This window comes from Salmo salar, chromosome 03 (assembly GCF_965601325.2).
Source record: "Salmo salar chromosome 03, fSalSal1, whole genome shotgun sequence".
Lineage (NCBI taxonomy): Eukaryota > Metazoa > Chordata > Actinopteri > Salmoniformes > Salmonidae > Salmo > Salmo salar.
In genome coordinates this window covers 79,828,263-79,843,175 of record NC_138293.1, presented here as the reverse complement: position 1 = coordinate 79,843,175, position 14,913 = coordinate 79,828,263, and the positions used below count along the sequence as shown (strand labels likewise).

Below are 14,913 nucleotides of genomic sequence, written 5' to 3'. Positions count from 1 at the left end.
GAAGGAGAGCTAGGAGGCATTACAATAAGTCATTAATACAGATAACACAACCAGATAACATCTTTGATGGCCATGGTTTATAGTGTAACCTGTTCTACATTGTTCTACATCTAAGTTTCGATCTGTTTTTATAGAAATCAGAAAGCATTCAATAAAAACGTCTAACACCAGATTAACATCCATGCAAGTGGGGTAATAATGTCTTTAGCATGGATTGCATGGACTTTAGACAAACCTTTTTGGGGTCCATGTTGAATTTCTTCCTTCCCATGGCGATCTGTTTATTTCTTTGTGTTGTTTTACTGTGATTGGACAGAGCAGAGAGATCCATCAGCCCTCTAGAACAGGTGTGGCATTATCAACAACTGACGCCTGTATTTGTTCACCAGGTCAACTGTCACATTTGTCTACTTTGTACAGTATTTATCCAGGATACTGAACGGTATTGTGGTGAGTTAGTGAGTTGACACTGTTAGTTTACATAGGGCTGTTAGTTTACATAGGGCTGGGTTCAGGACAAATTCAGCTGGATTCAGTTATTACTGTTCCAAGTCAGCTATGAACATGAGAATGTAATGATCCTCTAAAAACAATGATCTTAGACTTATCTTTCCATTTGGACTGTAACATCAACCATGTAGGTTGTTGCACCTACTAACTGAACTAACTGATTAGCAGGAGAAACTCAATCTAACTCAAACTCAGTCTAATGAAAAATGAATGAAAACCGTATGCCTTTTTCTTTGTGTGTTCGTGTGTGTGTGTGTGTGTGTGTGTGTGTGTGTGTGTGTGTGTGTGTGTGTGTGTGTGTTTGCATTATTGCATGTGTGCATACTGTGTTCTCCCTGTGTTCCCAGAATAGCTTGAACCATTCCCCAGCTGCACCTGAGACACACAAAGGCTAAATCCACACTAACACACGCTCTCTCCACCTCATCACCAACGAGCGCTGAACAGCCAATCAGTTGTCAGTCCCTGAATAGGAGCGGTTGTGGGGCGTTTAGCAACTGTTTGGCAGAGGGACGGCTCAGCTCCACAAACAAAGATGGATTATTAACCCACACTGGGAAAGGTGTGTGGCTGGACGACTTGGAGAGGAGAAGGGAACAGCAGCTAGGATGGGGGTGGGGGGTGGGGGGGGGCGGGGGATGGGGGGTTACGCACCTCTCCCCCACGCAGGTTAGCTGCTCGATCTCAGTCATCACCTCTGCAATCTCAAACTTCAACCGCTGCCAACAGGATTACAGGGAGAATTAGCTGGGTTCAATTGACATCTGAACTGGGGTTGTTTTAGCAGAGCATTGGAAATCAACAAACAGACTCAATGTAAGTGGTTAGAGTCAAAGTAACATTTTAGCCACCCACATAAAGTCATATCATATCAAGGGTGAGTGATATCTTTATAAAAAATATGAAATCTTGACATTTCTTTTCATTTTCTTGACTCACCTCAATGTCATCCAGTAGCTCTTTTTTCCTGCGTCGTATGTTTGACAGCTCATCTCTCTCTTCCAAGGAAAGGTCTTCAGGTACTGTGAAAGAGAGAGATGTAAGTGTGGAATTAACATACAATCACTTACACACATAGTCAGACACTTCCATGGATTAAGATGTGATAGCTAGTGTGCTGTAAATCAACACACAAGGCTGATGAACCACAGATCTAGGATCAGATAAGTGTACCCCAATGCTAAACCTAACCATTAGGAGGATGGAAAAACATCTGATCCTGGATCTGTTGTTAGGGACACATTCCAGTTCCACCTACTCCTAAATCAACACATCATTCTCTAGCAGTATACTGGAACTTCTGAGAGCTCTTGACTTCCTCTCTGGCAAAAGGAAAACTCCTCCATAAATTACAACCAAACCGCCCAGGACCTTGGACCCCCCACCACCACACACACACACTAAAGCAGGTAAGCACACACACACCAGCGCTGAACATCTGCTAAAACGTGCATCGTCCAATATTAGTTCTCAGATAGTCTGCTTCCTCATTTGAGGTAATTAGTACCACTGAGATATCTGGGCCAAATGCTAACCCCCTTCTCACACACACACACACACACACACACACACACACACACACACACACACACACACACACACACACACACACACACACACACACACACACACACACACACACACACACACACACACACACACACACACACACACACACACACACACACACACACTATAATATACGTGTTTGACTATACTGTATGTGAACTGAGCACCCAGTGGTAAATCATACAGACTGACATTTCCACGTGTTCTATTCAATAAGGAGTCTCCCCAGTCCCTCCTGCTTATCCCTCAGTTTACCAGCAGCACATACATCAACCTTCCTCCCCAGACCTCTCTCTGAGGACGTCCTCCTCACCACCTCCTCCTCCTATCACACACCGCCGCTCTTACTACCTGTTAGAAAGCAGGCAGAGGCAGGCATGCTCAGGCTCACAGGAAGTAGGTCATTCTCACATCAAGAGCCGTGGCAGATTGTGCTTTTCTACGCCGCGCATTTGCCTCGCCAGCTCTCTCTCTCTCTATCCATCCTATGGCTTGGAGTGGAGGGGGGAGGAGAGTCGGGGGGGGGGGGGCTGATTCATAGAGCTAAGCAGCTTTACGATTCAGATTTTTTCTCTTCTCTCCTTCCATTGTCAATAGCTATTGACTTGTCTTTTTTTCTCTCTCCGTAAAGACAAAAAGACAGAGATACCACGGACCATCAAGTCGGGATGGGATGGCATCGTGGTACTCGACTCTCGGTGGCTTCTTATCACGGACGAGCAGTCCATCAGAGCCAAACGCAGATGGTAGACAGAGGAAAAGGATCTCAGAAGTGGTGATCGTTTTCTCTCACGGCCGAGTGGACCCACTCAAAGCCTCTGACTGACTTCTACATAAATGAAACAGAGAGCTAGATGAAAGGAGAGGGAGAGTACACTGAGTGTACAAACCATTTTGCCCTCAGAACAGCCTCAATTCATCAGGGGCATGGACTCTACAAGGTGTTGAAAACGTTCCACTAGGATGCTGGCCCATGTTGACTCCAATGCTTCAGACAGTTGTTTCAAGTTGGCTGGATGTCCTTTGGGTGGTGGACCATTCTTGATACACACAGGAAACTGTTGAGCATGAAAAACCCAGCAGCATTGCAGTTCTTGACACACTCAAACCAGTGCGCCTGGCACCTACTACCATACCCTCTTCAAAGGCACTGAAATATTTTGTCTTGCGCATTTACCCTCTGAATGGCACACATACACAACCCATGTCTCATTCTTCTTTAACATGTCTTCTCCCCTTCATCTACACTTCAACTCAATATTAGGAAGGTGTTCCTAATGATTTGTCCACTCCGTGTAGCGAGAGGGGAGAAATAAATAGAGTAGATACAGAGAGGGGGGAGAAATAAATAGAGTACATACAGAGAGGGGGGAGAAATAAATAGAGTAGATACAGAGAGAGGAGAGAAATAAATAGAGTAGATATAGAGAGAGAGGGGAGAAATAAATAGAGTAGATACAGAGAGAGAGGAGAAATAAATAGAGTAGATACAGAGAGAGGAGAAATAAATAGAGTAGATACAGAAAGAGGGGAGAGGGGAGAAATAAATAGAGTAGATACAGAGAGAGGGGAGAAATAAAGAGTAGATACAGAGAGAGGAGAAATAAATAGAGTAGATACAGAGAGAGGGGAGAAAAGAGAGAGAGTAGATACAGAGAGAGAGGAGAAATAAATAGAGTAGATACAGAGAGAGGGGAAATAAATAGAGTAGATACAGAGAGAGAGGGAGAAATAAATAGAGTAGATACAGAGAGAGAGGAGAAACAAATAGAGTAGATACAGAGAGAGGAGAAATAAATAGAGTAGATACAGAGAGAGGAGAAATAAATAGAGTAGATACAGAGAGAGGAGAAATAAATAGAGTAGATACAGAGAGAGGGGAGAAATAAATAGAGTAGATGCAGAGAGAGGGGAGAAATAAATAGAGTAGATACAGAGAGAGGGGAGAAATAAATAGAGTAGATACAGAGAGAGGGGAGAAATAAATAGAGTAGATACAGAGAGAGGAGAAATAAATAGAGTAGATACAGAGAGGGGAGAAATAAATAGAGTAGATACAGAGAGGGGAGAAATAAATAGAGTAGATACAGAGAGAGAGGGGAGAAATAAATAGAGTAGATACAGAGAGAGGAGAAATAAATAGAGTAGATACAGAGAGAGGAGAAATAAATAGAGTAGATACAGAGAGAGGAGAAATAAATAGAGTAGATACAGAGAGAGGAGAAATAAATAGAGTAGATACAGAGAGAGGAGAAATAAATAGAGTAGATACAGAGAGAGGAGAAATAAATAGAGTAGATACAGAGAGAGGAGAAATAAATAGAGTAGATACAGAGAGAAAAGAGAAATAAATAGAGTAGATACAGAGAGAGGGGAGAAATAAATAGAGTAGATACAGAGAGAGGGGAGAAATAAATAGAGTAGATACAGAGAGAGAGGAGAAATAAATAGAGTAGATACAGAGAGAGGAGAAATAAATAGAGTAGATACAGAGAGAGGGGAGAGGGGAGAAATAAATAGAGTAGATACAGAGAGAGAGGAGAAATAAAGAGTAGATACAGAGAGAGGAGAAATAAATAGAGTAGATACAGAGAGAGGGGAGAAAAGAGAGAGAGTAGATACAGAGAGAGAGGAGAAATAAATAGAGTAGATACAGAGAGAGGGGAAATAAATAGAGTAGATACAGAGAGGGGAGAAATAAATAGAGTAGATACAGAGAGGGGAGAAATAAATAGAGTAGATACAGAGAGAGGGGAGAAATAAATAGAGTAGATACAGAGAGAGGGGAGAAATAAATAGAGTAGATACAGAGAGAGGGGAGAAATAAATAGAGTAGATACAGAGAGAGGAGAAATAAATAGAGTAGATACAGAGAGAGGAGAAATAAATAGAGTAGATACAGAGAGAGGAGAAATAAATAGAGTAGATACAGAGAGGAGAGAAATAAATAGAGTAGATACAGAGAGGAGAGAAATAAATAGAGTAGATACAGAGAGAGGGGAAATAAATAGAGTAGATACAGAGAGAGGGGAGAAATAAATAGAGTAGATACAAAGAGAGAGGAGAAATAAATAGAGTAGATACAGAGAGAGAGGAGAAATAAATAGAGTAGATACAGAGAGAGGAGAAATAAATAGAGTAGATACAGAGAGAGGAGAAATAAATAGAGTAGATACAGAGAGAGGGGAGAAAGGAGAGAGAGTAGATACAGAGAGAGGGGAGAAAAGAGAGAGAGTAGATACAGAGAGAGAGGAGAAATAAATAGAGTAGATACAAAGAGAGAGGAGAAATAAATAGAGTAGATACAGAGAGAGGAGAAATAAATAGAGTAGATACAGAGAGAGGAGAAATAAATAGAGTAGATACAGAGAGAGGGGAGAAAAGAGAGAGAGGAGATACAGAGAGAGAGGAGAAATAAATAGAGTAGATACAGAGAGAGGGGAAATAAATAGAGTAGATACAGAGAGAGGGGAGAAATAAATAGAGTAGATACAAAGAGAGAGGAGAAATAAATAGAGTAGATACAGAGAGAGGAGAAATAAATAGAGTAGATACAGAGAGAGGGGAGAAATAAATAGAGTAGATACAGAGAGAGAGGAGAAATAAATAGAGTAGATACAGAGAGAGGGGAGAAATAAATAGAGTAGATACAGAGAGAGGGGAGAAATAAATAGAGTAGATACAGAGAGAGAGGAGAAATAAATAGAGTAGATACAGAGAGAGGAGAAATAAATAGAGTAGATACAGAGAGAGGGGAGAGGGGAGAAATAAATAGAGTAGATACAGAGAGAGGGGAGAAATAAAGAGTAGATACAGAGAGAGGAGAAAAAAATAGAGTAGATACAGAGAGAGGGGAGAAAAGAGAGAGAGTAGATACAGAGAGAGAGGAGAAATAAATAGAGTAGATACAGAGAGAGGGGAAATAAATAGAGTAGACACAGAGAGAGGGGAGAAATAAATAGAGTAGATACAGAGAGAGAGGAGAAACAAATAGAGTAGATACAGAGAGAGGAGAAATAAATAGAGTAGATACAGAGAGAGGAGAAATAAATAGAGTAGATACAGAGAGAGGAGAAATAAATAGAGTAGATACAGAGAGAGGGGAGAAATAAATAGAGTAGATGCAGAGAGAGGGGAGAAATAAATAGAGTAGATACAGAGAGAGGGGAGAAATAAATAGAGTAGATACAGAGAGAGGGGAGAAATAAATAGAGTAGATACAGAGAGAGGGGAGAAATAAATAGAGTAGATACAGAGAGAGGAGAAATAAATAGAGTAGATACAGAGAGGGGAGAAATAAATAGAGTAGATACAGAGAGGGGAGAAATAAATAGAGTAGATACAGAGAGAGAGGGGAGAAATAAATAGAGTAGATACAGAGAGAGGGGAGAAATAAATAGAGTAGATACAGAGAGAGAGGAGAAATAAATAGAGTAGATACAGAGAGAGGAGAAGTAAATAGAGTAGATACAGAGAAAGGGGAGAAATAAATAGAGTAGATACAGAGAGAGGGGAGAAATAAATAGAGTAGATAAGGAGAGAGGAGAAATAAAGAGTAGATACAGAGAGAGGAGAAATAAATAGAGTAGATACAGAGAGAGGAGAAATAAATAGAGTAGATACAGAGAGAGGGGAGAAAAGAGAGAGAGTAGATACAGAGAGAGAGGAGAAATAAATAGAGTAGATACAGAGAGAGGGGAAATAAATAGAGTAGATACAGAGAGAGGGGAGAAATAAATAGAGTACATACAGAGAGAGGAGAAATAAATAGAGTAGATACAGAGAGAGGAGAAATAAATAGAGTAGATACAGAGAGAGAGGAGAAATAAATAGAGTAGATACAGAGAGAGGAGAAATAAACAGAGTAGATACAGAGAGAGGAGAAATAAATAGAGTAGATACAGAGAGAGGGGAAATAAATAGAGTAGATACAGAGAGAGGGGAGAAATAAATAGAGTAGATACAAAGAGAGAGGAGAAATAAATAGAGTAGATACAGAGAGAGGAGAAATAAATAGAGTAGATACAGAGAGAGGGGAGAAATAAATAGAGTAGATACAGAGAGAGAGGAGAAATAAATAGAGTAGATACAGAGAGAGGGGAGAAATAAATAGAGTAGATACAGAGAGAGGGGAGAAATAAATAGAGTAGATACAGAGAGAGAGAGGAGAAATAAATAGAGTAGATACAGAGAGAGGAGAAATAAATAGAGTAGATACAGAGAGAGGGGAGAGGGGAGAAATAAATAGAGTAGATACAGAGAGAGGGGAGAAATAAAGAGTAGATACAGAGAGAGGAGAAATAAATAGAGTAGATACAGAGAGAGGGGAGAAAAGAGAGAGAGTAGATACAGAGAGAGAGGAGAAATAAATAGAGTAGATACAGAGAGAGGGGAAATAAATAGAGTAGATACAGAGAGAGGGGAGAAATAAATAGAGTAGATACAGAGAGAGAGGAGAAACAAATAGAGTAGATACAGAGAGAGGAGAAATAAATAGAGTAGATACAGAGAGAGGAGAAATAAATAGAGTAGATACAGAGAGAGGAGAAATAAATAGAGTAGATACAGAGAGAGGGGAGAAATAAATAGAGTAGATGCAGAGAGAGGGGAGAAATAAATAGAGTAGATACAGAGAGAGGGGAGAAATAAATAGAGTAGATACAGAGAGAGGGGAGAAATAAATAGAGTAGATACAGAGAGAGGGGAGAAATAAATAGAGTAGATACAGAGAGAGGAGAAATAAATAGAGTAGATACAGAGAGGGGAGAAATAAATAGAGTAGATACAGAGAGGGGAGAAATAAATAGAGTAGATACAGAGAGAGAGGGGAGAAATAAATAGAGTAGATACAGAGAGAGGGGAGAAATAAATAGAGTAGATACAGAGAGAGAGGAGAAATAAATAGAGTAGATACAGAGAGAGGAGAAATAAATAGAGTAGATACAGAGAAAGGGGAGAAATAAATAGAGTAGATACAGAGAGAGGGGAGAAATAAATAGAGTAGATAAGGAGAGAGGAGAAATAAAGAGTAGATACAGAGAGAGGAGAAATAAATAGAGTAGATACAGAGAGAGGAGAAATAAATAGAGTAGATGCAGAGAGAGGGGAGAAATAAATAGAGTAGATACAGAGAGAGGGGAGAAATAAATAGAGTAGATACAGAGAGAGGGGAGAAATAAATAGAGTAGATACAGAGAGAGGGGAGAAATAAATAGAGTAGATACAGAGAGAGGAGAAATAAATAGAGTAGATACAGAGAGGGGAGAAATAAATAGAGTAGATACAGAGAGGGGAGAAATAAATAGAGTAGATACAGAGAGAGAGGGGAGAAATAAATAGAGTAGATACAGAGAGAGGGGAGAAATAAATAGAGTAGATACAGAGAGAGAGGAGAAATAAATAGAGTAGATACAGAGAGAGGAGAAATAAATAGAGTAGATACAGAGAAAGGGGAGAAATAAATAGAGTAGATACAGAGAGAGGGGAGAAATAAATAGAGTAGATAAGGAGAGAGGAGAAATAAAGAGTAGATACAGAGAGAGGAGAAATAAATAGAGTAGATACAGAGAGAGGAGAAATAAATAGAGTAGATACAGAGAGAGGGGAGAAAAGAGAGAGAGTAGATACAGAGAGAGAGGAGAAATAAATAGAGTAGATACAGAGAGAGGAGAAATAAATAGAGTAGATACAGAGAGAGGGGAGAAAAGAGAGAGAGTAGATACAGAGAGAGAGGAGAAATAAATAGAGTAGATACAGAGAGAGGGGAAATAAATAGAGTAGATACAGAGAGAGGGGAGAAATAAATAGAGTACATACAGAGAGAGGAGAAATAAATAGAGTAGATACAGAGAGAGGAGAAATAAATAGAGTAGATACAGAGAGAGAGGAGAAATAAATAGAGTAGATACAGAGAGAGGAGAAATAAACAGAGTAGATACAGAGAGAGGAGAAATAAATAGAGTAGATACAGAGAGAGGGGAAATAAATAGAGTAGATACAGAGAGAGGGGAGAAATAAATAGAGTAGATACAGAGAGAGATGAGAAATAAATAGAGTAGATACAGAGAGAGGAGAAATAAATAGAGTAGATACAGAGAGAGGGGAGAAATAAATAGAGTAGATACAGAGAGAGGGGAGAAATAAATAGAGTAGATACAGAGAGAGAGGGAGAAATAAATAGAGTAGATACAGAGAGAGGAGAAATAAATAGAGTAGATACAGAGAGAGGGGAGAGGGGAGAAATAAATAGAGTAGATACAGAGAGAGGGGAGAAATAAAGAGTAGATACAGAGAGAGGAGAAATAAATAGAGTAGATACAGAGAGAGGGGAGAAAAGAGAGAGAGTAGATACAGAGAGAGAGGAGAAATAAATAGAGTAGATACAGAGAGAGGGGAAATAAATAGAGTAGATACAGAGAGAGGGGAGAAATAAATAGAGTAGATACAGAGAGAGAGGAGAAACAAATAGAGTAGATACAGAGAGAGGAGAAATAAATAGAGTAGATACAGAGAGAGGAGAAATAAATAGAGTAGATACAGAGAGAGGAGAAATAAATTGAGTAGATACAGAGAGAGGGGAGAAATAAATAGAGTAGATGCAGAGAGAGGGGAGAAATAAATAGAGTAGATACAGAGAGAGGGGAGAAATAAATAGAGTAGATACAGAGAGAGGGGAGAAATAAATAGAGTAGATACAGAGAGAGGGGAGAAATAAATAGAGTAGATACAGAGAGAGGAGAAATAAATAGAGTAGATACAGAGAGGGGAGAAATAAATAGAGTAGATACAGAGAGGGGAGAAATAAATAGAGTAGATACAGAGAGAGAGGGGAGAAATAAATAGAGTAGATACAGAGAGAGGGGAGAAATAAATAGAGTAGATACAGAGAGAGAGGAGAAATAAATAGAGTAGATACAGAGAGAGGAGAAATAAATAGAGTAGATACAGAGAAAGGGGAGAAATAAATAGAGTAGATACAGAGAGAGGGGAGAAATAAATAGAGTAGATAAGGAGAGAGGAGAAATAAAGAGTAGATACAGAGAGAGGAGAAATAAATAGAGTAGATACAGAGAGAGGAGAAATAAATAGAGTAGATACAGAGAGAGGGGAGAAAAGAGAGAGAGTAGATACAGAGAGAGAGGAGAAATAAATAGAGTAGATACAGAGAGAGGGGAAATAAATAGAGTAGATACAGAGAGAGGGGAGAAATAAATAGAGTACATACAGAGAGAGGAGAAATAAATAGAGTAGATACAGAGAGAGGAGAAATAAATAGAGTAGATACAGAGAGAGAGGAGAAATAAATAGAGTAGATACAGAGAGAGGAGAAATAAACAGAGTAGATACAGAGAGAGGAGAAATAAATAGAGTAGATACAGAGAGAGGGGAGAAAAGAGAGAGAGTAGATACAGAGAGAGGGGAGAAAAGAGAGAGAGTAGATACAGAGAGAGCGGAGAAATAAATAGAGTAGATACAGAGAGAGGGGAAATAAATAGAGTAGATACAGAGAGAGGAGAAATAAATAGAGTAGATACAGAGAGAGAGGAGAAATAAATAGAGTAGATACAGAGAGAGGGGAAATAAATAGAGTAGATACAGAGAGAGGGGAGAAATAAATAGAGTAGATACAAAGAGAGAGGAGAAATAAAGAGTAGATACAGAGAGAGGAGAAATAAATAGAGTAGATACAGAGAGAGGGGAGAAAAGAGAGAGAGTAGATACAGAGAGAGAGGAGAAATAAATAGAGTAGATACAGAGAGAGGGGAAATAAATAGAGTAGATACAGAGAGAGGGGAGAAATAAATAGAGTAGATACAGAGAGAGAGGAGAAACAAATAGAGTAGATACAGAGAGAGTAGAAATAAATAGAGTAGATACAGAGAGAGGAGAAATAAATAGAGTAGATACAGAGAGAGGAGAAATAAATAGAGTAGATGCAGAGAGAGGGGAGAAATAAATAGAGTAGATACAGAGAGAGGGGAGAAATAAATAGAGTAGATACAGAGAGAGGGATGAAATAAATAGAGTAGATACAGAGAGAGGAGAAATAAATAGAGTAGATACAGAGAGAGGAGAAATAAATAGAGTAGATACAGAGAGGGGAGAAATAAATAGAGTAGATACAGAGAGGGGAGAAATAAATAGAGTAGATACAGAGAGAGAGGGGAGAAATAAATAGAGTAGATACAGAGAGAGGGGAGAAATAAATAGAGTAGATACAGAGAGAGAGGAGAAATAAATAGAGTAGATACAGAGAGAGGAGAAATAAATAGAGTAGATACAGAGAAAGGGGAGAAATAAATAGAGTAGATACAGAGAGAGGGGAGAAATAAATAGAGTAGATACAGAGAGAGAGGAGAAATAAAGACTAGATACAGAGAGAGGAGAAATAAATAGAGTAGATACAGAGAGAGGAGAAATAAATAGAGTAGATACAGAGAGAGGGGAGAAAAGAGAGAGAGTAGATACAGAGAGAGAGGAGAAATAAATAGAGTAGATACAGAGAGAGGGGAAATAAATAGAGTAGATACAGAGAGAGGGGAGAAATAAATAGAGTAGATACAGAGAGAGGAGAAATAAATAGAGTAGATACAGAGAGAGGAGAAATAAATAGAGTAGATACAGAGAGAGAGGAGAAATAAATAGAGTAGATACAGAGAGAGGAGAAATAAACAGAGTAGATACAGAGAGAGGAGAAATAAATAGAGTAGATACAGAGAGAGGGGAGAAAAGAGAGAGAGTAGATACAGAGAGAGGGGAGAAAAGAGAGAGAGTAGATACAGAGAGAGAGGAGAAATAAATAGAGTAGATACAGAGAGAGGGGAAATAAATAGAGTAGATACAGAGAGAGGAGAAATAAATAGAGTAGATACAGAGAGAGGGGAGAAAAGAGAGAGAGTAGATACAGAGAGAGAGGAGAAATAAATAGAGTAGATACAGAGAGAGGGGAAATAAATAGAGTAGATACAGAGAGAGGGGAGAAATAAATAGAGTAGATACAAAGAGAGAGGAGAAATAAATAGAGTAGATACAGAGAGAGGATAAATAAATAGAGTAGATACAGAGAGAGAGGAGAAATAAATAGAGTAGATACAGAGAGAGGGGAAATAAATAGAGTAGATACAGAGAGAGGGGAGAAATAAATAGAGTAGATACAGAGAGAGAGGAGAAATAAATAGAGTAGATACAGAGAGAGGAGAAATAAATAGAGTAGATACAGAGAGAGGGGAGAGGGGAGAAATAAATAGAGTAGATACAGAGAGAGGGGAGAAATAAAGAGTAGATACAGAGAGAGGAGAAAAAAATAGAGTAGATACAGAGAGAGGGGAGAAAAGAGAGAGAGTAGATACAGAGAGAGAGGAGAAATAAATAGAGTAGATACAGAGAGAGGGGAAATAAATAGAGTAGACACAGAGAGAGGGGAGAAATAAATAGAGTAGATACAGAGAGAGAGGAGAAACAAATAGAGTAGATACAGAGAGAGGAGAAATAAATAGAGTAGATACAGAGAGAGGAGAAATAAATAGAGTAGATACAGAGAGAGGAGAAATAAATAGAGTAGATACAGAGAGAGGGGAGAAATAAATAGAGTAGATACAGAGAGAGGGGAGAAATAAATAGAGTAGATACAGAGAGAGGGGAGAAATAAATAGAGTAGATACAGAGAGAGGGGAGAAATAAATAGAGTAGATACAGAGAGAGGGGAGAAATAAATAGAGTAGATACAGAGAGAGGAGAAATAAATAGAGTAGATACAGAGAGGGGAGAAATAAATAGAGTAGATACAGAGAGGGGAGAAATAAATAGAGTAGATACAGAGAGAGAGGGAGAAATAAATAGAGTAGATACAGAGAGAGGGGAGAAATAAATAGAGTAGATACAGAGAGAGAGGAGAAATAAATAGAGTAGATACAGAGAGAGGAGAAATAAATAGAGTAGATACAGAGAGAGGGGAGAAATAAATAGAGTAGATACAGAGAGAGGGGAGAAATAAATAGAGTAGATACAGAGAGAGAGGGGAGAAATAAATAGAGTAGATACAGAGAGAGGGGAGAAATAAATAGAGTAGATACAGAGAGAGAGGAGAAATAAATAGAGTAGATACAGAGAGAGGAGAAATAAATAGAGTAGATACAGAGAAAGGGGAGAAATAAATAGAGTAGATACAGAGAGAGGGGAGAAATAAATAGAGTAGATAAGGAGAGAGGAGAAATAAAGAGTAGATACAGAGAGAGGAGAAATAAATAGAGTAGATACAGAGAGAGGAGAAATAAATAGAGTAGATACAGAGAGAGGGGAGAAAAGAGAGAGAGTAGATACAGAGAGAGAGGAGAAATAAATAGAGTAGATACAGAGAGAGGGGAAATAAATAGAGTAGATACAGAGAGAGGGGAGAAATAAATAGAGTAGATACAGAGAGAGGAGAAATAAATAGAGTAGATACAGAGAGAGGAGAAATAAATAGAGTAGATACAGAGAGAGGAGAAATAAATAGAGTAGATACAGAGAGAGAGGAGAAATAAATAGAGTAGATACAGAGAGAGGAGAAATAAACAGAGTAGATACAGAGAGAGGAGAAATAAATAGAGTAGATACAGAGAGAGGGGAAATAAATAGAGTAGATACAGAGAGAGGGGAGAAATAAATAGAGTAGATACAAAGAGAGAGGAGAAATAAATAGAGTAGATACAGAGAGAGGGAGAAATAAATAGAGTAGATACAGAGAGAGGGGAGAAATAAATAGAGTAGATACAGAGAGAGAGGAGAAATAAATAGAGTAGATACAGAGAGAGAGGGAGAAATAAATAGAGTAGATACAGAGAGAGGAGAAATAAATAGAGTAGATACAGAGAGAGGGGAGAGGGGAGAAATAAATAGAGTAGATACAGAGAGAGGGGAGAAATAAAGAGTAGATACAGAGAGAGGAGAGAGGGGAGAAATAAATAGAGTAGATACAGAGAGAGGGGAGAAATAAAGAGTAGATACAGAGAGAGGAGAAATAAATAGAGTAGATACAGAGAGAGGGGAGAAAAGAGAGAGAGTAGATACAGAGAGAGAGGAGAAATAAATAGAGTAGATACAGAGAGAGGGGAAATAAATAGAGTAGATACAGAGAGAGGGGAGAAATAAATAGAGTAGATACAGAGAGAGAGGAGAAACAAATAGAGTAGATACAGAGAGAGGAGAAATAAATAGAGTAGATACAGAGAGAGGAGAAATAAATAGAGTAGATACAGAGAGAGGAGAAATAAATAGAGTAGATACAGAGAGAGGGGAGAAATAAATAGAGTAGATGCAGAGAGAGGGGAGAAATAAATAGAGTAGATACAGAGAGAGGGGAGAAATAAATAGAGTAGATACAGAGAGAGGGGAGAAATAAATAGAGTAGATACAGAGAGAGGGGAGAAATAAATAGAGTAGATACAGAGAGAGGGGAGAAATAAATAGAGTAGATACAGAGAGAGGAGAAATAAATAGAGTAGATACAGAGAGGGGAGAAATAAATAGAGTAGATACAGAGAGAGAGGGGAGAAATAAATAGAGTAGATACAGAGAGAGAGGGGAGAAATAAATAGAGTAGATACAGAGAGAGGGGAGAAATAAATAGAGTAGATACAGAGAGAGAGGAGAAATAAATAGAGTAGATACAGAGAGAGGAGAAATAAATAGAGTAGATACAGAGAAAGGGGAGAAATAAATAGAGTAGATACAGAGAGAGGGGAGAAATAAATAGAGTAGATAAGGAGAGAGGAGAAATAAAGAGTAGATACAGAGAGAGGAGAAATAAATAGAGTAGATACAGAGAGAGGAGAAATAAATAGAGTAGATACAGAG

At 38.4% G+C, this 14,913-nt stretch overlaps 1 protein-coding gene across 1 annotated transcript in view; it reads right to left on the bottom strand.

Moving 5' to 3' along the window:
* LOC106606718 (cytohesin-3) overlaps nt 1-14,913 on the bottom strand; it is a 75,931-nt gene that overhangs the window by 17,338 nt on the left and 43,680 nt on the right. The window contains exons 2-4 of the mRNA XM_045715505.2: nt 1,450-1,532; nt 1,165-1,229; nt 236-302 (exon numbers count right to left, since the gene is read on the bottom strand). Coding sequence (XP_045571461.1) covers nt 236-302; nt 1,165-1,229; nt 1,450-1,532 — 215 coding nt within the window. The remainder of the gene's footprint in view (nt 1-235; nt 303-1,164; nt 1,230-1,449; nt 1,533-14,913) is intronic.